Genomic DNA, 25,013 nt, shown 5'->3' with positions numbered 1-25,013 from the left:
GCCTTGCTATAACCCTTATTGTAAAGGGCAATAATCACTCCAAGCATACTCTGTGTTGCCATCATGGCAAATGACATGATCATGAAACAACAGTCTCGAATCAACTCTGAAGAAGTGTTAAACATCTAGTGAAGCACTAGACACTTTAACTGAAACACATCAAACCATCCTAATGATACAAAAGCATATTTCCGCTGCTGAAGCATACAGGAATGTGACTGTAAAAGTTATCATATTCAATAATCAATGGCACTGTTACTACACTATATTACTGAAATATCCTGCACTGTTTCATTATCCTGGGTGTCTCATATATTACAAACTAAAACATTAAGATATACTGTTCACTTACTATACAGTACATATGAACAATGTTTGGGTTCAGTACCAACATGACAACTACCCAGTCGTTGATACTGCATTTCACATAGAGCATCAGATATGCTACGTAGGGTGATCATACTACTTTCATACTGGCCAGACTATAATATGTATGCTGAAGAATAACTGCAATTATAAACTACCATGACTAACATGATTATAAGCAGTTGCAGCACCATTGCTTACTGAGGCTAATCAACCCTACCAACACAACAGTGTCCAAACAACAGGGATTGTACTGTTCATTATGACACCTAACGGACCCCACTTTTCTGGTACTTTTTTAAGCAATAATAATTCTTTTCAAATCACATATTTCTAATCACCACAGCTCTCTTGGTAAACAGTATGACAAGCTTTTCCCATTTTTGTTTACTCCAGGATCCCATGTCCCTCAATCATACCCTTCATTCCCACTTCACCCATCTTTGCATTCAGACAGCCTGCCCCAAAACTCAATCCCTTTCATCAAAACTTCCAAAAACACATAGTTAGCTCGTCCTAAAATACACCCCTCTCTTCTTCACTTACTTCTCTACCAGGTGGATAGACACTAACAACCACCCACATTCTGCTGTCTACTTTCATTCTAACCTTCATCAATCATGAACTTACTTCCAAACATTTTTCAACCCAGTCCCAGCTCCTTATTCCTCAAAAGTGCTATTCCTTCATTTACTCTTGTCCATTCAGTCATTTTAGATTTTACTCCTCAGCATTCCTAACCCATTCTATCCACTTCCCCTACCAAGTTTTGCTCAATGCTAAAACATTCATGTTTTTTTTTAACCAAAATGCAGCACATACAATATATACATAGACATTCAAGTCTGTATCTTTGAGGGAAGATCCTCATTAGGCTTCCTCTCAAGCTCATGTTTTTAAAGTGACAACATTATCAAGACAAGCAGGAGATGTATGTGCAGTATTCTTACCTCTCCATCCTCTGTTTCAAGAAAATGGAAAGCTCTCTAAAGTCTGTCATTGATCTATCTGTCTATCTATCTATATCTCTGAGGCCCAGTCCCTTCAGGGATTCTCTCAAGGGGGTGGCCACAGCAAAAGTATCCATAACTGGTAAATTCCAGTGCTGCTTTTAAGCCTTCAATGCCTCCCCCTTAACAGGCCACTGGCAGAGGGCAACCCTAGCAGTGTTTCTAGAGGCTCCCACCAACTATATTCTATTAATATCTCATAACTTCAAAACATCTGCTTTTCATCATCTATCATTAAAAACAAATAACTTTAAGTATTATCACGCAAACTCATTTACATACTCCATACCTATAAAAAAAAATCTGTGGTATATGAGACAGTGTTCTGAATACTTTAATCAATCAATGGCTATTGCACATAGTAATAAAGACAGAGATCCGAATCCAATCACTATTCAAGATCTACACTATGTAGGCTACCTAAGAAGAGCTTGGCTAACATAAAGAATTCTAACTATGACCTCTGTGGTGCAAGTTTAGAAATAGGTCATTTCTGTGGCCCATATTAGGATGGCCTGGTGCAGCAGGGGGTTAGAATAACAAAGGAAAGAGTGAATTCACGGATCTATGTTTACCAGTAAATGCTAGTTACAGCAAAGCAAAAAGCTTTAATAAGGTTTATGAACAACAAATTTCAACATACTGGCATTAGTCCGTGCTGAATAAGGTCTCTGAGTGCAGGTGCAAGATGTTTGCGTACAGCAACTGTTACTTCCTCATTACCAGCCATGATGGCCATTTCCTCAGATTCACTGGTGTAGTCACTGTCAGCACATGTGTAGCTCCTAAGTAATTCCAGTACACTATTGACAGCTACTTCTAAAGCTGCTCGTAAATCTCTGCACGGATGAAAAAAATCAATAATAAATGTGTTGTGGTAAAGTTTCAGTTTTTGTGAAATTAAATTTGTTACAATTAATTCATTAAATCTAATCATCTAATGATTCTTCTTTCTTCTAATCTTCCACAAAATGCATACACTCACATATTTCCAAATTATCCTTTGGCTAAAAGAAAAATAAAAGAGTACAGAAGAGCCTCACTATATCACAGTTATGTTTAGGTATCACACTAATTCAAAATTTGTGTTATACGTCATATACCTTGTTTAAAAGCAAAGGGGATAAAGGTGAGTGTTCAAATTACAGAGGCATAAGTTTGTTGAGTATTTCTGGGATATTATATGGGAGGGCACTGATTGAGAGGGTAAAGGTATGTACAGAGCATCAGATTGGGGAAGAGCAGTGTGGTTTCAGAAGTGGTAAAGGATGAGTGGATCAGGTGTTTGCTTTGAAGAATGTATGTGAGAAATACCTAGAAAAACAGATTTATTTGTATGTAGCATTTATGGATCTGGAGAAGGCATATGATAGAGTTGATAGAGATGCTTTGTGGAAGGTTTTCAGAGTATCTGGTGTGGGAGGTAAGTTGCTAGAAGCCGTGAAAAGTTTTTACCAAGGATGTAAGACAAGTGTCAAGTAGGAAGTGAGGAAAGTGATTGGTTCCCAGTGAATGTCGGTCTGGCAGGGATACCTGATGTCTCCCTGGTTACTTTATTAGTTGAAGGATGGGGTAGTTAGGGAGGTGAATGCAAGAGTTTCGGAGAGAGGGGCAAATATTTTTAGTCTGTTGTGGATGAGAGGGCTTGGTGAGTCGGTTGTTTTTCGCTGATGATACAGCACTGGTGTCTGATTTGGGTGAGAAACTGCAGAAGTTGGTGACTGAGTTTGGTAAGGTGTGTGAGAGAAGAAAGTTGAAAGTAAATGTGAATAAGAGTAAGATTATTAGGTTCAGTAGGGTTGAGGGACGGGACAAGTAAATTGGAAGGTAAGTTTGAATGGAGAAAAACTAGAGGAAGTGAATCTGGAAGTGGACTTGGCAGCAAATGGAACCATGGAAGTGGAAGTGAGTCACAGGGTGGGGAGGGAGTGAAGGTTCTGGGAGTGTTGAAGAATGTGTGGAAGGTGAGAATGTTATCTCAGAGAGTAAAAACGGGTATGTTTGAAGGAATAGTGGTTCCAACAATGCTATATGGTTGTGAGGCATGGGCTACAAGATAAGGTTGTGCAGAAGAGAGTGGATGTGTTGGAAATGAAATGTTTGAGGACAATATGTGGTGTGAGGTTGTTTGATCGAGTAAGTAATGAAAGGTTAAGAGAAACGTGTGGTAATGAAAAGAATGTGGTTGAGAGAGCAGAGGAGGGTATGTTGAAATGGTTTGGACACATGGAGTGAATGAAGGAGAAAAGATTGATAAAGAAGATATATGTGTCAGAGGTGGAGGGAAGAAGAAGTGGGAGACCAAATTGGAGGTGGAAGGAGGAAATGAAAAAGATTTCGAGTGATCGGGGCCTGAACATACAGGAGGGTGAAAAGCATGCAAGGAAGAGAGTGAATTGGAACAGTGTGGTATAACGGGGTCGACGTGCTGTCAATGGATTGAACCAGAGCATGTGTAGTGTCTGGAGTAAACCACGGAAAGTTTTGTAGGTCCTGGATGTGGAAATGGAGCTGTGGTTTCAGGGCATTATACACGACAGCTAGAGACTTAGTGTGAATGAATGTGGACTTGTTGTCTTTTAATGTGTGCGTGTAGGGGGAGATGGTGTCATTTCATGTGTGGCGGGGTGGCGATGGGAATGAATAAAGGGAGCAAGTGTGAATTGTGTACATGTGTATATGTGTATATGTCTGTGTATATTTATATAGGTATACGTCGAAATGTATAGGTATGTATATGTGAATGAGTGGATGTGTATGTATAAACATGTGTATGTGGGTGGGTTGGGCCATTCTTTTGTCTGTTTCCTTGCACTACCTCGCTAATGCAGGAGACAGCGACAAAGTATAATAAATAAAATAAATATTTATTTATTATTTATACTTTGTCGCTGTCTCCCACGTTAGTGAAGGAGCGCAAGGAAACAGATGAAAGAATGACCCAACCCACCCTCATACACATGTATATGCATACACGTCCACACACTCACATATACATACCTATATATCTATATATCTCAATGTATACATATACATATATACACACACAGACATATTCATATATACACATGTACATAATTCATACTGTCTGCCCTTATTCATTTCCGTTGCCATCCCACCACACATGAAATAACAACCCCATCACTCCTCATGTGAGTGAGGTAGCACTAGGAAAAGACAAAAAAGGCCACATTCGTTCACACTCAGTGTCTAGCTGTCATGTATAGTGCACCGAAACCACAGCTCCCTTTCCACATCCAGGCCCAACAGAACTTTCCATGGTTTACCCCAGATGCTTCACATTCCATGGTTCAATCCATTGACAGCACATCGGCCCCAATATACTACATCATTCCAATGCACTCTATTCCTTGCATGCCTTTCACCCTTCTGCATGTTCAGGCCCTGATCACTCAAAATCTTTTTCACTCCATTTTTCCACCTCCAATTTGGTCTCCCACATCTCCTCGTTCCCTCCACCTCTAACATATATCCTCTTGGTCAATCTTTCCTCACTCATTCTCTCCATGTGACCAAACCATTTCAATACACCCTCTTCTGCTCTCTCAACCACACTCTTTTTATTACCACACATCTCTCTTATCCTTTCATTACTTACTTGAACAAACCACCTCACACCACATATTGTCCTCAAGCATCTCATTTCCAGCACATTCACCCTCCTGCGCACAACTCTATCTATAGCTCACGCCTCACAACCATACAACATTGTTGGAGCCACTATTCCTTCAAACATACCCATTTCTGCTTTCCAAGATAACATTCTTGACTTCCACACATTCTTCAACGCGCCCAGAACTTTCGCCCCCTCCCCCACCCTGTGATTCACTTCCACTTCCATGGTTCCATCTGCTGTCAAATCCACTCCCAGATATCTAAAACACTTCAATTCCTCCAGTTTTTCTCCATTCAAATTTACCTCCCAATTGACTTGTCCCTCAACCCTACTGTACCTAATAACCTTGCTCTTATTCACATTTACTCTCAGCTTTCTTCTTTCACACACTTTACCAAACTCAGTCACCAGCTTCTAAAGTTTCTCATCTGAATCAGCCACCAGCGCTGTATCATCAACGAGCAACAACTGACTCACTTCCCAAGCTCTCTCATCCCCAACAGACTGCATTGCCCCTCTTTCCAAAACTCTTGCTTTCACCTCTCTAACAACCCCATCCATAAACAAATTAAACAACCATGGAGACATCACACACCCCTGCCGCAAACCAACATTCACTGAGAACCAATCACTTTCCTCTTTTCCTACACGTACACATGCCTTACACCCTCAATAAAATCTTTTAACTGCTTATAACAACCTGCCTCCCACACCATATATTCTTAATACCTTCCACAGAGCATCTCTATCAACTCTATCATATGCCTTCTAAAGATCCATAAATGCTACATACAAATCCATTTGCTTTTCTAAGTATTTCTCACATACATTCTTCAAAGCAAACACCTGATCCACACATCCTCTACCACTTCTGAAACCACACTGCTCTTCCCCAATCTGATGCTCTGTACATGCCTTCACCCTCTCAATCAATACCTTACCATATAATTTACCAGGAATACTCAACAAACTTATACCTCTGTAATTTGAGCACTCACTTTTATCCCCTTTGCCTTTGTACAATGGCACTATGCAAGCATTCCGCCAATCCTCAGGCACCTCACCATGAGTCATACTTACATCAAATAACCTTACCAATCAGTCAACAATACAGTCACCCCCTTTTTTAATAAATTCCACTGCAATGCCATCCAACCCCACTGCCTTGCTGGCTTTCATTTTCTGCAAAGCTTTTACTACCTCTTTTCTGTTTACCAAATCATTCTCCCTAACCCTTTCACTTTGCACACCACCTCAACCAAAACACCCTATATCTGCCACTCTATCATCAAACACATTCAACAAACCTTCAAAATAGTCACTCCAACTCCTTCTCACATCACCACTGCTTGCTATCACCTCCCCATTTGCCCCCTTCACCATTGTTCCCATTTGTTCCCTTGTCTTACACACTTTATTTACCTCCTTCCAAAAAATCTCTTTATTCTCCCTAAAATTTAATGATACTCTCTCACCCCAACTCACATTTGCCCTCTTGCACCTTTCTCTTGGCCTTCTGCCTCTTTCTTTTATACATCTCCCAGTCATTTGCATTATTTCCCTGCAAAAATCGTCCAAATGCCTCTCTTCTCTTTCACTAATAATCTTACTTCTTCATCCCACCACTCACTACCTTCTCTAATGTGCCCATCTCCCATGCTTCTCATGCCACAAGCATCTTTTGCGCAAGCCATCACTGCTTCCCTAAATATATCCCATTCCTCCCCTACTCCACTTACGTCATTTGTTCTCACCTTTTTCCATTCTGTACTCAGTCTCTCCTGGTACTTCCTCACACAAGTCTCCTTCCCAAGCTCAATTACTCTCACCACTCTCTTCACCCCAACATTCTCTCTTCTTTTCTGAAAACCTCTACAAATCTTCACTTTCGCCAAAGTAATCAAATAACGCTCTCTGGCCATCTCTCCTACTTACATACGTATACTTATGTATATTTCTCTTTTTAAACCAGGTATTCAGCACATAAATCTACAAGTTCTTCACCATTTCCATTTACAACACTAAACACCCCATGTACACCAATCATTCCCTCAACTGCCACATTACTCACCTTTCCATTCAAATCACCCATCACTATAACCCGGTCTCATGCATTAAAACTACTAACACACTCACTCAGCTGCTCCCAAAACACTTCCCTCTCATGATCTTTCTTCTCATGTCCTGGTGCATATGCACCAATAATCACCCATCTCTCTCCATCCACTTTCAGTTTTACCCATATCAATCTAGAGTTTACTTTCTTACACTCTATCACATAGTCCCACCACTCTTGTTTCAGGAGTAGTGCTACTCCTTCCCTTGCTCTCATCCTCTCACTAATCCCTGACTTTACTCCCAAGACATTCCCAAACCACTTTTCCCCTTTACCCTTGAGTTTTGTTTCACTTAGAGCCAAAACATCCAGGTTCCTTTCCTCAAACATACTACCTATCTCTCTTTTTTTCTCATTTTGGTTACATCCACACACATTTAGACACCCCAACCTGAGCCTTTGAAGAGGATGAGCACTCCCCGCATGACTCCTTCTTCTGTTTCCTCTTTTAGAAAGTTATAATATAAGGAGAGGAGGGTTTCTAGCCCCCCTGCTCCCATCCCCTTTAGTCGCCTTCTACAACACATGAGGAATGCGTGGGAAGTATTCTTTCTCCCCTATCCCCAGGGATAAAAATAAAATAAAATAAATATATATATTATTATTTTATCATTTCATTATACACATGTACATATTCATACTTGAGGCCTTCATCTATTCCCGTCGCCATCCCGCCACACACAAAATAGCATCCCCTTCCCCTCCAGTGAGGTAGCAACAGGAACATACAAAAAAGGCCACATTCTTTCACACTCAGTCTCCAGCTGTCATACGTAATACACCCAAACCACAGTTCCCTTTCCATATCCAGGCCCCACAGACCTTTCCATGGTTTACCCCAGAAGCTTCACATGCCCTGGTCCAATCCAATGACAGCACGTCCACCCCAGTATATCACATCATTCCAATTTACTCTATTCCTTGCATGCCTTTCACCCTCCTGTAACTTCAGGCCCTGATCCCTCAAAATCTTTTACACTCAATCCTTCCACCTCCAATTTGTTTTCCCACTTCTCCTTGTTCCCTCCACCTCTGACATATAAATTCTCTTTGTCAATCTTTCCTCACTCATTCTCCCTATGTATCTAAACCATTTCAACACACTCTCTTCTGCTCTCTCAACCACAATCTTTTCATTACCACACATCTCTCTTACCCTATTATTACTTACTTCATCAAACCACCTCACACCACATATTGTCCTTAAACACTTCATTTCCAACACATCCACCCTCCTCTGCACAACCTTATCTATAACCTATGCCTTGCAACCATATAACTTTATTGGAACCACTATTCCTTAAATATGCATTTTTGCTCTTGGAGATAATGTTCTCATCTTCCACACATTCTTTAATGCTCCCAGAACCTTTGCTCCCTCCACCACCCTGTGACTCACTTCTGCTTCCATGGTTCCATCCACTGCCAAATCCACTCCCAGATATCTAAAACACTTCAATTCCTCCAGTTTTTCTCCATTCAAACTTATCTCCCAATCAACTTGTCCCTCAACCCTACTAAACCTAATAACCTTGCTCTTATTCACATTTACTCTCAACTTTCTTCTTTCACACACTTTACCAAACTCAGTCACTAACTTCTGCAATTTCTCACCCGAATCAGCCACCAGCACTGTATCATCAGCGAACAACAATTGACTCACTTCCCAAGCCCTCTCATCCAGAGCAGACTGTATACTTGTGTTTCTTTCCAAAACTCTTGCATTCACCTACCTAACCACCCCATTCACCTCTCTAACCACCCCATCCATAAACAAATTAAAGAACCATGGAAACATCATGCACCCCTGCCACAAACTGACATTCACTGGGAACCAATCACTTTCCTCTCTTCCTACTCATATGCGTGCCTTACATCCATGGTAAAAACGTTTCACTGCATCTAGCAATTTATCTCCCACACTATATACTCTTCAACAAAGAATCTCTATCAACCCTATCATACGCCTTCTCCAGATCCATAAATGCTATATACAAATCCATCTGTATTTCTGAGTATTTCTAACATACATTCTTCAAAGCAAACACCTGATCCACACATCCTCTACCACTTCTGAAACCACACTGCTCCTCCCCAATCAGATGCTCTGTGCATGTCTTCATCCTCACAATCAATACCCTCCCATATAATTTCCCAGGTACTCAGCAAACTTATGCCTCTGTAACTTGAACACTCACCTTTATCCCCTTTCCCTTTATACAATGGCAATATGCATGCATTCTGCCAATCCTCAGGCACTTCGCCATGATCCATACATATATTGAATATTCTTACCAACCAATTATCAACATAGTCACCCCCTTTTTTAATAGATTCCACTGCAATACCATCCAAACCAGCCGCCTTGCTGGCTTTCATCTTCTGCAAAGCTTTCACTACCTCTTCTCTGTTCACCAAACCATTCTCCCTAACCCTCTCACTTCGAATACCACCTCGTCCAAAACACCCTATACCTGCCACTCTATCATCAAACACATTCAAAAAACCTTCAAAATACTCACTCCATCTCCTTTTCACTTCATCACTACTTGTTATTACCTCCCTATTGGCCCCCTTCACCGATGTTCCCATTTGTTCTCTTGTCTTACGCACTTTATTTACCTCATTCCAAAACATCTTTTCAGTCTCCCTAAAATTTAATGATACTCTCTCACCCCAACTCTCATTTGTCCTCTTTTTCACCTCCAGCTGCCCCTCTCAGGACAGTAACATCCAAAAGCCTCTCATTTGCATGCCTATCAATTAACACACCCTCTGGCCATCTCTCCTACTCACATACGTATATTTATGTATATCTCTCTTTTTAAACCAGTTATTCCCAATCACCAGTCCTTTTTCAGCACACAAATCTATAAGCTCTTCACCATTTCCATTTACAACACTGAACACCCCATGTACACCAATTATTCCCTCAACTGCCACATTACTCACCTTTGCATTCAAATCACCCATCACAATAACCCGGTCTCGTGCATCAAAGCTGCTAACACACTCACTCAGCTGCTCCCAAAACACTTGCCTCTCATGATCTTTCTTCTCATGAACAGGTGCATCGGTATCAATAATCACCCATCTCTCTCCATCCACTTTCAGTTTTACCTATATCAATCTAGGTTTTACTTTCTTACACTCTATCACATACTCCCACAACTCCTGCTTCAGGAGTAGTGCTACTCCTTCCTTTGCTCTTGTCCTTTCACCAATCCCTGACTTTACCCCCAAAACATTCCCAAACCACTCTTTCCCTTCATCCTTCAGCATCGTTTCACTCAGAGCCAAAACATCCAGGTTCCTTTTCTCAAACATACCACCTATCTCTCCTTTTTTCTCATCTTGGTCACATCCACACACATTTAGACACCCCAATCTGAGCCTATGGTGATATCACACAGCCCTGTCCTACACCACCATGTATACTGAAACTTTTACTGAACTCTCCATCCACTCCTGCACATGCATTTGCTACTTTATTGAAGGCTTTGACACCACCGACCAGCTGCACCACCGATCCTATACATAAATCTTTAACGCATCCTATACAGCATTCCACTCAACTCCGTAGTATGCCTTCTCCATTTTCATAAGAGCTGCATACAGCTTCTTACCTTTTGCTTGAGACTTTTCTACATTCATTTTCACCACAAAAATCTGATCTCATATCCCCTCCCTTTCCTAAAACCCTCTTGCTCCTCACTTATTCTGCATTTAGTCAATTCCGTCATTCTATCAGTCAACATTCTTACACACTTAACAGGTGAATACTGTGGTACTTGAGGGTATAATTGGTGTACATGGGGTGTTAAGCATAGTAAATGGAAATGGTGAAGAGTTTATAGATTTTTGTGCTGAAAAAGGACTGGTGATTGGGAATACCTGGTTTAAAAAGAGATATACATAAGTATACATATGGAAGTAGGAGAGATGGCCAGAGAGCATTATTGGATTATGTGTTAATTGATAGGTGTGTGAAAGAGAGACTTTAGGATGTTAATGTGCTGAGACGGGCAACTGGAAGAATGTCTGATCATTATCTTGTGAAAGCGAAGGTGAAGATTTGTAGAGGTTTTCAGAAAAGAAGAGAGAATGTTGGGCTGATGAGAGTGGTGAGAGTAAGTGAGCTTGGAAAAGAGACTTATGTGAGGAAGTACCTGGAAAGACTGACTGCAGAATGGAAAAAGGTGAGAACAAATGACGTAAGGGGAGTGGGGGAGGAATGGGATGTATTTAGGGAAGCAGTGATGGATGGCTTGTGCAAAAGATGATTGTGGCATGAGAAAGGTGGGAGGTGGGCAGATTAGAGAGGGTAGTGAGTGGTGGGATGAAGAAGTAAGATTCTTAGTGAAAGAGGAGAGGTGTTTGGACGATTTTTGCAGGGAAGTAATGCCAATGACTGGGAGATGTATAAAAGAAAGAGGCAGGAGGTCAAGAGAAAGGTGCAAGAGGTGAAGAAGGGGGCAAATGAGAGTTGGGGTGAGAGAGTATCATTAAATTTTAGGGAGAATAAAAAGATGTTTTGGAAGGAGGTAAATAAATTGCGTAAGCCAAGAGAACAAATGGGAACATCAGTGAAGGGTGCTATGGGGAGGTAATAACAAATAGTGGTGATGATAGAGTGGCAGATCAATGGTGTTTTCATCGAGTTGGTGTGCAAAGTGAGAGGGTCAGGGAGAATGGTTTGGTAAACAGAGAAGAGGTAGTGAAAGCATTGCGGAAGATGAAAGCTGGCAAGGTGGTGGGTTTGGATGGTATTGCAGTGGAATCTATTTCATAGGGGGTGATTGTGTTGTTGACTGGTTGGTAAGGATATTCAGTGCATGTATGGTTCATGGTGAAGTGCCTGAGGATTAGCGGAATGCATGCATAGTGCCATTGTGCAAAGGCAATGGGGTAAAGGTGAATGTTCAAATTAAAGAGGTATAAGTTTGTCGAGTATTTCTGGGAAATTATATGGGAGGGTATTGATTGAGAGGGTAAAGTCATGTACAGAGAATCAGATTGGGGAGGAGCAGTGTGATTTCAGAAGCGGTAGAAGATGTGTGGATCACGTGTTTGCTTTGAAGAATGTATGTGAGAAATACTTAGAAAAACAGATGGAGCTGTATGTAGCATTTATGGATCTGGAGAAGGCATATGATAGAGTTTATAGAGATGCTTTGTGGAAGGTTTCAAGAGTATATGGTGTGGGAGGTAAGTTGCTAGAAGCAGTGAAAAGTTTTTATCAAGGATGTAGGAAGGGATGAAAGTGATTAGTTCCCAATGAATGTCGGTTTGTGGCAGAGGTGCGTGATGTCTCCATGGTTGTTTAATTTGTTCATAGATGGGGTGGTTAAGGAGGTGCATGCAAGAGTTTTGGAGAGAGGGGCAAGTATGCAGTCTGTTGTGGATGAGACGGCTTGGAAAGTGAGTCAGTTGTTGTTCGCTGGTGGTGGCTGATTCGGGTGAGAAACTGCAGAAGTTGGTGACTGAGTTTGGTGAAGTGTGTGAAAGAAGAAAGCTGAGAGTAAATGTGAATAAGAGCAAGGTTATTAGGTACAGTAGGGTTGAGGGACAAGTTAATTGGGAGGTAGATTTGAATGGATGTGATGGATTGCGCAAAAGATGCTTGTGGCATGAGAAGAGTGGGAGGTGGGCTGTTTAGAAAGGGTAGTGAGTGGTGGGATGAAGAAGTAAGAGTATTAGTGAAAGAGAAGAGAGAGGCATTTGGACGATTTTTGCAGGGAAAAAATGCAATTGAGTGGGAGAAGTATAAAAGAAAGAGACAGGAGGTCAAGAGAAAGGTGCAAGAGGTGAAAAAAAGGGCAAATGAGAGTTGGGGTGAGAGACTATCAGTAAATTTTAGGGAGAATAAAAAGATGTTCTGGAAGGAGGTAAATAGGGTGCGTAAGACAAGGGAGCAAATGGGAACTTCAGTGAAGGGCGTAAATGGGGAGGTGATAACAAGTAGTGGTGATGTGAGAAGGAGATGGAATGAGTATTTTGAAGGTTTGTTGAATGTGTCTGATGACAGAGTGGCAGATATAGGGTGTTTGGGTCGAGGTGGTGTGCAAAGTGAGAGGGTTAGGGAAAATGATTTGGTAAACAGAGAAGAGGTAGTAAAAGCTTTGCGGAAGATGAAAGCCGGCAAGGCAGCAGGTTTGGATGGTATTGCAGTGGAATTTATTAAAAAAGGGGGTGACTGTATTGTTGACTGGTTGGTAAGGTTATTTAATGTATGTATGACTCATGGTGAGGTGCCTGAGGATTGGCAGAATGCGTGCATAGTGCCATTGTACAAAGGCAAAGGGGATAAGAGTGAGTGCTCAAATTACAGAGGTATAAGTTTGTTGAGTATTCCTGGTAAATTATATGGGAGGGTGTTGATTGAGAGGGTGAAGGCATGTACAGAGCATCAGATTGGGGAAGAGCAGTGCGGTTTCAGAAGTGGTAGAGGATGTGTGGATCAGGTGTTTGCTTTGAAGAATGTATGTGAGAAATACTTAGAAAAGCAAAGGGATTTGTATGTAGCATTTATGGATCTGGAGAAGGCATATGATAGAGTTGATAGAGATGCTCTGTGGAAGGTATTAAGAATATATGGTGTGGGAGGCAAGTTGTTAGAAGCAGTGAAAAGTTTTTATCGAGGATGTAAGGCATGTGTACGTGTAGGAAGAGAGGAAAGTGATTGGTTCTCAGTGAATGTAGGTTTGCGGCAGGGGTGTGTGATGTCTCCATGGTTGTTTAATTTGTTTATGGATGGGGTTGTTAGGGAGGTAAATGCAAGAGTCCTGGAAAGAGGGGCAAGTATGAAGTCTGTTGGGGATGAGAGAGCTTGGGAAGTGAGTAAGTTGTTGTTCGCTGATGATACAGCGCTGGTGGCTGATTCATGTGAGAAACTTTAGAAGCTGGTGACTGAGTTTGGTAAAGTGTGTGGAAGAAGAAAGTTAAGAGTAAATGTGAATAAGAGCAAGGTTATTAGGTACAGTAGGGTTGAGGGTCAAGTCAATTGGGAGGTGAGTTTGAATGGAGAAAAACTGGAGGAAGTGAAGTGTTTTAGATATCTGGGAGTGGATCTGTCAGCGGATGGAACCATGGAAGCGGAAGTGGATCATAGGGTGGGGGAGGGGGCGAAAATTTTGGGAGCCTTGAAAAATGTGTGGAAGTCGAGAACATTATCTCGGAAAGCAAAAATGGGTATGTTTGAAGGAATAGTGGTTCCAACAATGTTGTATGGTTGCGAGGCGTGGGCTATGGATAGAGTTGTGCGCAGGAGGATGGACGTGCTGGAAATGAGATGTTTGAGGAAAATGTGTGGTGTGAGGTGGTTTGATCGAGTAAGTAACGTAAGGGTAAGAGAGATGTGTGGAAATAAAAAGAGCGTGGTTGAGAGAGCAGAAGAGGGTGTTTTGAAATGGTTTGGGCACATGGAGAGAATGAGTGAGGAAAGATTGACCAAGAGGATATATGTGTCGGAGGTGGAGGGAACGAGGAGAAGAGGGAGACCAAATTGGAGGTGGAAAGATGGAGTGAAAAAGATTTTGTGTGATCGGGGCCTGAACATGCAGGAGGGTGAAAGGAGGGCAAGGAATAGAGTGAATTGGAGCGATGTGGTATACAGGGGTTGACGTGCTGTCAGTGGATTGAATCAAGGCATGTGAAGCGTCTGGGGTAAACCATGGAAAGCTGTGTAGGTATGTATGTTTGCGTGTGTGGACGTGTGTATGTACATGTGTATGGGGGGGGGGGGTTGGGCCATTTCTTTTGTCTGTTTCCTTGCGCTACCTCGCAAACGCGGGAGACAGCGACAAAGTATAAAAAAAAAAAAAAAAAAAGATTTGAATGGAGAAAAACTGGAGGAAGTGAAGTGTTTTAGATATCTGGGAGTGGATTTAGCAGTGGATGGAACCATGGAAGCAGAAGTGAGTCACAGGGTGGGGAGGGGGCAAAGGTTCTGGGAGTGTTGAAGAATGTGTGGAGGGCGAGAACATTATCTCAGAGCAAAACTGGGTATGTCTGAAGGAATAGTGGTTCCAACAATTTTATATGGCTGTGAGGCATGGGCTATAGATAAGGTTGTGCGGAGGAGAGTGGATGTGTTGGAAATGAAGTGTTTGAGGACAATATGCGGTGTGAGGTGGTTTGATCCAGTAAGTAATGAAAGGGTTAGAGAGATGTGTGGTAATAAAAAGAGTGTGGTTGAGAGAGCAGAAGAGGATGTATTGAAAGGGTTTGGTCACATGGAGAGAATGAGTGTATTGAAAGGGTTTGGTCACATGGAGAGAATGAGTGAGGAAAGACTGACAAAGAGAATATATATATATCAAAGGTGGAGGAAACGAGAAGTGGGACACCAATTGGAGGTGGAAGGAAGGAGTGAAAAAGATTTTGAGGGATCGGGACCTGAAGATACAGGAGGGTGAAGGGTGTGAAAGGAATAGAGTGAATTGGAACGATGTGGTATACCAGGGTCAACACACTGTCAATGGATTGAACCAGGGCATATGAAGCATCTGGGGTAAACCATGGAAAGTTTTGTGGGGCCTGGATGTGGAAAGGGAACTGTGGTTTTGGTGCATTACACATGACAGCTAGAGACTGAGTGTGAACGAATGTGACTTTTGTTGTCTTTTCCTAGTGCTATATATGAATATATGGGACAGGGGGACAAATTATGGATGGAATGAAAGCCTACAGAATAGCAAATGCATGTGGAGAGTTGATCAAAAGTTTTGGTGTATTATACATGTGGGAGTGAGAGAGGGCTATGTGATATCACTGTGGCTTTTTAACATATACAGTATATGGATTGAGTGATAAAACAGATGAAGCAAAATTAGGGAAAAGTGGTGGAGAGAGGGAGTGTTGTGGTAAGGTATGGTGGTTAGTGAGAGGTCTGTTTGTGGATGATACTGCTTTCTGCTGAGAGTGAAGAGGAGTTGCAGAAGGTTATGAGTTTTATGATGAGTACAAGCACAGACAATTTCAGGTACATGTGATTAAAAATGAGATAATGTGTTTGAAAAGAAACAGAGTGAAAGTATAGATTTTGCAAAGCCCTACAGAGTGAGAGAAGAAAGTGTACTAAATTATTTTATAGACATATGGGGAGAAAGACTAAAAGAGGTGACAGGACCCAAGTATTTGGTGGCTAACTTGGGTAAGTTTAGTGATATGGAATGATATTCAAGGGAGAGAGCAGGACAGGATAGAAGAGTCATAAGGTCCTTTAATAGAATAACAGAATAAAGGAAGTGAAGAAAGGGTTAAGGGACAACTTAGTCTTCCTTAGCCTGACCTATGCAGCAAAATCATGGACATGAGAAGAAACACAATGTTCAAGAATCCAAACTGTGGAAATGAGTTAACTCAAAGGAGCATGTGGTATCTCTAGATGGATTGAAGAAAGTAATGAGGAGGTATATAAGTGATCTGGTAAGGCAGGGAATGCAAAGGGTATGAACTGTAAACAGGGTGAGATGGAATACTTTGAGGTGGTTTGGATATGAGAAAAAATGTATGATGGGGAGTTTACAGAGAGAGGGTATGATAGTATGATTAAAGGGGTTGGTGTGATAGGAAGACCATATGAGACATGGAGAAATAGGGTGAAAGAGTACTGGAGGGAGAGGAATGAGGGAAGAATGCACGGAGTGGCATATGCGAGGGAGGCATGTAAGGACAGGAATAAGTGGAGATTCTTTTGCCATGGCCACCTCTTGATTGGAGTTCCTAGAGGAAATTTGCAACCAAGATATAGATGTACAGATAATCCACTGTAGAAGACTGCCACTGCACACTCACCCATAATGGTTGCCTTGTGGTGTTTTCTTTAGAGTATTCTTCCGAAATCCATTACGGCTTGTCCCACATCCAAAGGAAAGCATGCTCATTAATGTTGTTGCTCGCTTCATGATGTTTTCGGTTTCCTTACGTAGCTGAGAAATAGTATAATTCCATTATAAAATAAGCATCAGTCTATCTATCTTTCATTCTATTCATGGGGTGGATAAGATAAATATAGCCTCTAAATCATTCAAAGGCTAATTCAACCCATGCCCAGTTTGTAAATTAGTATAAAAACATACAAGGTAGCTGCAATTTGAATAAGCCACTGTTATCCTATACGGAACTAATGAAGCAATTACTAATATTAAAAGCCTGTTGCCCGACCAGTTTTCTCATTTCTTAAAAAGTACATTTTGAACTTTGAAAGACTTTTCTCCATGAGACAGTGTCCTGGGAGTATGAGACATTTTCTAAGTATAATATCATGGTTGGAACCTTCTTAACTCTTTGTCTGTCTGTTGGAGAGTATTGAGGAATACTGACTTTCACAGCTCATCACTATCCTCTCAAGAGATAACAAGCCTATGCCTACTAGCTCATTCTGGGCCTACTCTTGGCCAATCAGAGACTGCTACAGAGGTTAGGTTATGAACCTACTGGTTCATGGCCAAAGCAACCATATTTACATACAGATCACATATCTACCACTGAATTTCTCAGAAAAAGTGGTGAAAGCATTGTTGACTGGTTAGTCAGGATTTACATTAGGGATTTCCCCTGTTAGAGTGAATAATTGGTGTGCAGCACTTCAGTCTGTGAGAGATTTCCAGCTATTAGTAAATGTTCCCTCACACAAAAAATGACTTTCTTATGTGCAAATTGTAACCAAACTGTAAATTGTAACTTCTTGGCATCTACCAACTGATGGAAACAGTCTCCTTTACACAAGATTTCCTGGCTTCAGAAGCACATTTCCATACATCTTAATTGCTTCCTCCATACCCCTCTAACATTTTCTAGCCCTTTACAATATCTTTCATGCTGAAAAAGACACTCAGAAGAAACAAATTTGATTTCACTGTCTTTTCTACAAAGTCCCTAAGTCCTTCTCTACTCTTAAGTCATCTATACCTTGTGGTGATGTTGAGTAGAGATTGTGATGGTGGTACTAAAGCTAGTTGACAGTTGATAGCTGTTGATGTTGTAGTTGTTGGTGGAAAAGAGAGTGGTGGCAGTGGCTGGTGGTGGTGTTGCTGGTGAAATATGGGTACAAATTCATTTAAAAATTTCCGAGCATAAATTCCCTCTGTACTCTTATAGACATATCCAACATAACATCTGCACCTTCCTGACAACCATAACTATATTCCCATACTTACTTTGTTTTCATAGCAGTTGGTTGTTGGTGTGAAGGTGGTGATAAAGAAGGGGGGTAATAGTGGTGGTGGTGGCAGTGGTGGTGGTGGTAGTGGTGGTGATACTGATGGGGAGTAGTAGTGGTGGTGATGCAGATGAGAAGTAACAGCGGTGGTGGTAGTGGTGGTGATACTTATGGGGAGTAGTGGTGGTGGTGGTGATACAGATGGGGAGTAATAGTGGTGGTGATGATACAGATGGGGAGTAATAGTGGTGGTGGTAATGGTGGTGATATTGATGGGGAGTAGTAGTGGTGGTGGTGGTGGTGGTGATACAGATGGAAAATAGTAGTGGAGGTGGTGGTGGTGACACTTATGGAGAGTTGTGGTGGTGATAGTGAAGAACAATGCCCTCATCTCCCCCACCACTACCTCAGGAACAATGTCCTCACCTCCCCCACCAGTACCTGAAGAACAATGTCCTCACCTCCCCCACCAGTACCTGAAGAACAATGTCCTCACCTCCCCCACCAGTACCTGAAGAACAATGTTCTCACCTCCCCCACCACTACCTGAAGAACAGTGCTCCTCACCTCCCCCCACCAATACTTGAAGAACAGCACTCCTCACCGTCCCAACCACTACCTCAGGAACAATATCCTCACCTCCTACACCACAAGTACCTGAGGAACAATGTCCTCACCTCCCCAACCACTACCTGAGGAACAATATCCTCACCTCCCCCACCACTACCTGAGGAACAATGTCCTCACCTCCCCCACCACAAGTACCTGAAGAACAATGTCCTCACCTCCCCCACCACTACCTGAGGAACAATGTCCTCACCTCCCCCACCACAAGTACCTGAGGAACAATATCCTCACCTCCACCACCACTACCTGAGGATCAACGTCCTCACCTCCCCCACCACAAGTACCTGAGGAACAATGTCCTCACCTCCCCAACCACTACCTGAGGAACAATATCCTCACCTCCCCCACCACTACCTGAGGAACAATGTCCTCACCTCCCCCACCACAAGTACCTGAGGAACAATGTCCTCACCTCCCCCACCACTACCTGAGGAACAATGTCCTTACCTCCCCCACCACCAATACCTGAGGAACAATGTCCTCACCCTCCCCCACCAACGACCTGAGGAACAATGTCCTCACCTTCCCCCACCACTACCTGAGAACAATGTCCTTACTCCCCCACCACCAACTACCTGAGAACAATGTCCTCACCTCCCCCCACACTACCTGAGGACAATGTCCTCACCTCCCCCCACCACTACCTGAGGAACAATGTCCTCACCTCCCCCACCACAAGTACCCTGAGAACAATGTCCTCACCTCCCCCACCACAGTACTGAGGAACAATGTCCTCACCTCCCCCACCTCAAGTACCTGAGGAACAATGTCCTCATCTCCCAACACTACCTGAGGAACAATATCCTCACCTCCCCCCACCACTACCTGAGGAACAATGTCCTCACTCCCCACCACTACCTGAGGAACAATGTTCCTCACCTCCCCCACCACAAGTACCTGAGAACAATGTCCTCACCTCCCCCACCACCAAGTACCTGAGGAACAATAGTCCTCACCTCCCCCACCACAAGTACCTGAGGAACAATGTCCTCACCTACCCCACCACAAGTACCTGAGGAACAATGTCCTCACCTCCCCCACCACAGTACCTGAGGAACAATGTCCTCACCTCCCCCACCACTACCTGAGGAACAATGTCCTCACCTCCCCCACCACTACCTGAGGAACAATGTCCTCACCTCCCCCACCACAAGTACCTGAGGAACAATGTCCTCACCTCCCCCACCACTACCTGAGGAACAATGTCCTCACCTCCCCCACCACAGTACCTGAGGAACAATGTCCTCACCTCCCCCACCACTACCTGAGGAACAATGTCCTCACCTCCCCCACCACTACCTGAGGAACAATGTCCTCACCTCCCCCACCACTACCTGAGGAACAATGTCCTCACCTCCCCCACCACATACCTGAGGAACAATGTCCTCACCTCCCCCACCACTACCTGAGGAACAATGTCCTCACCTCCCCCACCACTACCTGAGGAACAATGTCCTCACCTCCCCCACCACTACCTGAGGAACAATGTCCTCACCTCCCCCACCACAAGTACCTGAGGAACAATGTCCTCACCTCCCCCACCACTACCTGAGGAACAATGTCCTCACCTCCCCCACCACAAGTACCTGAGGAACAATGTCCTCACCTCCCCCACCACAGTACCTGAGGAACAATGTCCTCACCTCCCCAACCACTACCTGAGGAACAATGTCCTCACCTCCCCCACCACAACCTGAGGAACAATGTCCTCACCTCCCCCACCACAGTACCTGAGGAACAATGTCCTCACCTCCCCCACCACAAGTACCTGAGGAACAATGTCCTCACCCTCCCCCACCACAGTACCTGAGGAACAATGTCCTCACCTCCCCCACCACAAGTACCTGAGGAACAATGTCCTCACCTCCCCCACCACAGTACCTGAGGAACAATGTCCTCACCTCCCCCACCACTACCTGAGGAACAATGTCCTCACCTCCCCCACCACATACCTGAGGAACAATGTCCTCACCTCCCCCACCACAAGTACCTGAGGAACAATGTCCTCACCTCCCCCACCACAGTACCTGAGGAACAATGTCCTCACCTCCCCCACCACAAGTACCTGAGGAACAATGTCCTCACCTCCCCCACCACAAGTACCTGAGGAACAATGTCCTCACCTCCCCCACCACAAGTACCTGAGGAACAATGTCCTCACCTCCCCCACCACTACCTGAGGAACAATGTCCTCACCTCCCCCACCACAAGTACCTGAGGAACAATGTCCTCACCTCCCCCACCACATACCTGAGGAACAATGTCCTCACCTCCCCCACCACTACCTGAGGAACAATGTCCTCACCTCCCCCACCACAAGTACCTGAGGAACAATGTCCTCACCTCCCCCACCACTACCTGAGGAACAATGTCCTCACCTCCCCCACCACAAGTACCTGAGGAACAATGTCCTCACCTCCCCCACCACTACCTGAGGAACAATGTCCTCACCTCCCCCACCACTACCTGAGGAACAATGTCCTCACCTCCCCCACCACAAGTACCTGAGGAACAATATCCTCACCTCCCCCACCACTACCTGAGGAACAATGTCCTCACCTCCCCCACCACTACCTGAGGAACAATGTCCTCACCTCCCCCACCACAAGTACCTGAGGAACAATATCCTCACCTCCCCAACCACTACCTGAGGAACAATGTCCTCACCTCCCCCACCACTACCTGAGGAACAATGTCCTCACCTCCCCCACCACAAGTACCTGAGGAACAATGTCCTCACCTCCCCAACCACTACCTGAGGAACAATGTCCTCACCTCCCCCACCACAAGTACCTGAGGAACAATGTCCTCACCTCCCCCACCACAAGTACCTGAGGAACAATGTCCTCACCTCCCCCACCACTACCTGAGGAACAATGTCCTCACCTCCCCCACCACAAGTACCTGAGGAACAATGTCCTCACCTCCCCCACCACAAGTACCTGAGGAACAATATCCTCACCTCCCCCACCACTACCTGAGGAACAATGTCCTCACCTCCCCCACCACTACCTGAGGAACAATGTCCTCACCTCCCCAACCACTACTGAGGAACAATGTCCTCACCTCCCCCACCACTACCTGAGGAACAATGTCCTCACCTCCCCCACCACAAGTACCTGAGGAACAATGTCCTCACCTCCCCACCACTACCTGAGGAACAATATCCTCACCTTCCCCACCACTACCTGAGGAACAATGTCCTCACCTCCCCCACCACAAGTACCTGAGGAACAATGTCCTCACCTCCCCCACCACTACCTGAGGAACAATGTCCTCACCTCCCCCACCACAAGTACCTGAGGAACAATATCCTCACCTCCCCAACCACTACCTGAGGAACAATGTCCTCACCTCCCCAACCACTACCTGAGGAACAATGTCCTCACCTCCCCAACCACTACCTGAGGAACAATGTCCTCACCTCCCCCACCACAAGTACCTGAGGAACAATGTCCTCACCTCCCCCACCACAAGTACCTGAGGAACAATGTCCTCACCTCCCCAACCACTACCTGAGGAACAATGTCCTCACCTCCCCCACCACAAGTACCTGAGGAACAATGTCCTCACCTCCCCCACCACAAGTACCTGAGGAACAATGTCCTCACCTCCCCCACCACTACCTGAGGAACAATGTCCTCACCTCCTCCACCACAAGTACCTGAGGAACAATGTCCTCACCTCCCCCACCACTACCTGAGGAACAATGTCCTCATCTCCCCCACCACAAGTACCTGAGGAACAATGTCCTCACCTCCCCCACCACTACCTGAGGAACAATGTCCTCATCTCCCCCACCAAAAGTACCTGAGGAACAATGTCCTCACCTCCCCAACCACTACCTGAGGAACAATGTCTTCACCTCCCCCACCACTACCTGAGGAACAATGTCCTCACCTCCCCCACCACAAGTACCTGAGGAACAATGTCCTCACCTCCCTAACCACGACCTGAGGAACAATGTCCTCACCTCCCCCACCACAAGTACCTGAGGAACAATGTCCTCACCTCCCCCACCACTACCTGAGGAACAATGTCCTCACCTCCCCCACCACAAGTACCTGAGGAACAATGTCCTCACCTCCCCAACCACTACCTGAGGAACAATGTCCTCATCTCCCCAACCACGACCTGAGGAACAATGTCCTCACCTCCCCCACCACTACCTGAGGAACAATGTCCTCACCTCCCCCACCACAAGTACCTGAGGAACAATGTCCTCACCTCCCCAACCACTACCTGAGGAACAATGTCCTCATCTCCCCAACCACGACCTGAGGAACAATGTCCTCACCTTCCCCACCACTACCTGAGGAACAATGTCCTCACCTCCCCCACCACAAGTACCTGAGGAACAATGTCCTCACCTCCCCAACCACTACCTGAGGAACAATGTCCTCATCTCCCCAACCACGACCTGAGGAACAATGTCCTCACCTCCCCCACCACTACCTGAGGAACAATGTCCTCACCTCCCCCACCACAAGTACCTGAGGAACAATGTCCTCACCTCCCCAACCACTACCTGAGGAACAATGTCCTCATCTCCCCAACTACGACCTGAGGAACAATGTCCTCACCTCCCCCACCACTACCTGAGGAACAATGTCCTTACCTCCCCCACCACAAGTACCTGAGGAACAATGTCCTCACCTCCCCAACCACTACCTGAGGAACAATGTCCTCACCTCCCCCACCACTACCTGAGGAACAATGTCCTCACCTCCCCCACCACAAGTACCTGAGGAACAATGTCCTCACCTCCACCACCACTACCTGAGGAACAATGTCCTCACCTCCCCCACCACTACCTGAGGAACAATGTCCTCACCTCCACCACCACTACCTGAGGAACAATGTCCTCACCTCCACCACCACTACCTGAGGAACAATGTCCTCACCTCCCCCACCACAAGTACCTGAGGATCAATGTCCTCACCTTCATCTCCTTTAGATATTTGCTTGAATTTGCTTCCTCTTCTATTAAAATGATACTTTAATGACAGAAGGAAGAGAAAAAGAGCCAGCTTCTCCACCAAACCCTTAGCTACAAAAAAGGTTTCCAGCATGAGGAATAAGGAGATGGAGATGAAGGAAAGCAGGCCAGGAAAGAACTGTTGCACTGCTGGAGTGTGGCGAAGGTGGTGAACAGTGTACAATTTGAAACATTTACACTTCATGGAGGGGATACCAAAGTTGTTATCTCACAGTTTGTATATATATATATATATATATATTTTTTTTTTTTTTTTTTTTTCATACTATTCGCTATTTCCCGCGATAGCAAGGTAGCGTTAAGAACAGAGGACTGGGCCTTTTTTGGAATATCCTCACCTGGCCCCCTCTGTTCCTTCTTTTGGAAAAAAAAAAAAAAAAAAAAAAAAAAAAACGAGAGGGGAGGATTTCCAGCCCCCCACTCCCTCCCTTTTTAGTCGCCTTCTACGACACGCAGGGAATACGTGGGAAGTATTCTTAATCCCCTATCCCTTATATATATATATATATATTTTTTTTTTTTTTTTATACTTTGTCGCTGTCTCCCGCGTTTGCGAGGTAGCGCAAGGAAACAGACGAAAGAAATGGCCCAACCCCCCCATACACATGTATATACATACGTCCACACACGCAAATATACATACCTACACAGCTCTCCATGGTTTACCCCAGACGCTTCACATGCCTTGATTCAATCCACTTACAGCACGTCAACCCCGGTATACCACATCGCTCCAATTCACTCTATTCCTTGCCCTCCTTTCACCCTCCTGCATGTTCAGGCCCCGATCACACAAAATCTTTTTCACTCCATCTTTCCACCTCCAATTTGGTCTCCCTCTTCTCCTCGTTCCCTCCACCTCCGACACATGTATCCTCTTGGTCAATCTTTCCTCACTCATTCTCTCCATGTGCCCAAACCACTTCAAAACACCCTCTTCTGCTCTCTCAACCACGCTCTTTTTATTTCCACACATCTCTCTTACCCTTACGTTACTCACTCGATCAAACCATCTCACACCACACATTGTCCTCAAACATCTCATTTCCAGCACATCCATCCTCCTGCGCACAACTCTATCCATAGCCCACGCC

At 44.4% G+C, this 25,013-nt stretch overlaps 1 protein-coding gene across 3 annotated transcripts in view; it reads right to left on the bottom strand.

Annotated features, from left to right (window-relative positions):
• The window catches only part of LOC139749639 (RUN domain-containing protein 1-like), a 250,604-nt gene that overhangs the window by 60,789 nt on the left and 164,802 nt on the right, over window positions 1-25,013 (bottom strand). For all 3 annotated transcript variants that reach the window (XM_071663796.1, XM_071663799.1, XM_071663798.1), the window contains exons 9-10: window positions 16,928-17,061; window positions 2,020-2,215 (exon numbers count right to left, since the gene is read on the bottom strand). In XM_071663796.1, the coding sequence (XP_071519897.1) occupies window positions 2,020-2,215; window positions 16,928-17,061 (330 nt within the window). The remainder of the gene's footprint in view (window positions 1-2,019; window positions 2,216-16,927; window positions 17,062-25,013) is intronic.

This window comes from Panulirus ornatus, chromosome 7 (genome assembly GCF_036320965.1).
Source record: "Panulirus ornatus isolate Po-2019 chromosome 7, ASM3632096v1, whole genome shotgun sequence".
NCBI lineage: Eukaryota > Metazoa > Arthropoda > Malacostraca > Decapoda > Palinuridae > Panulirus > Panulirus ornatus.
Note: the sequence above shows the minus strand (reverse complement) of the source record. Positions and strands in the feature narration are given on the sequence as shown.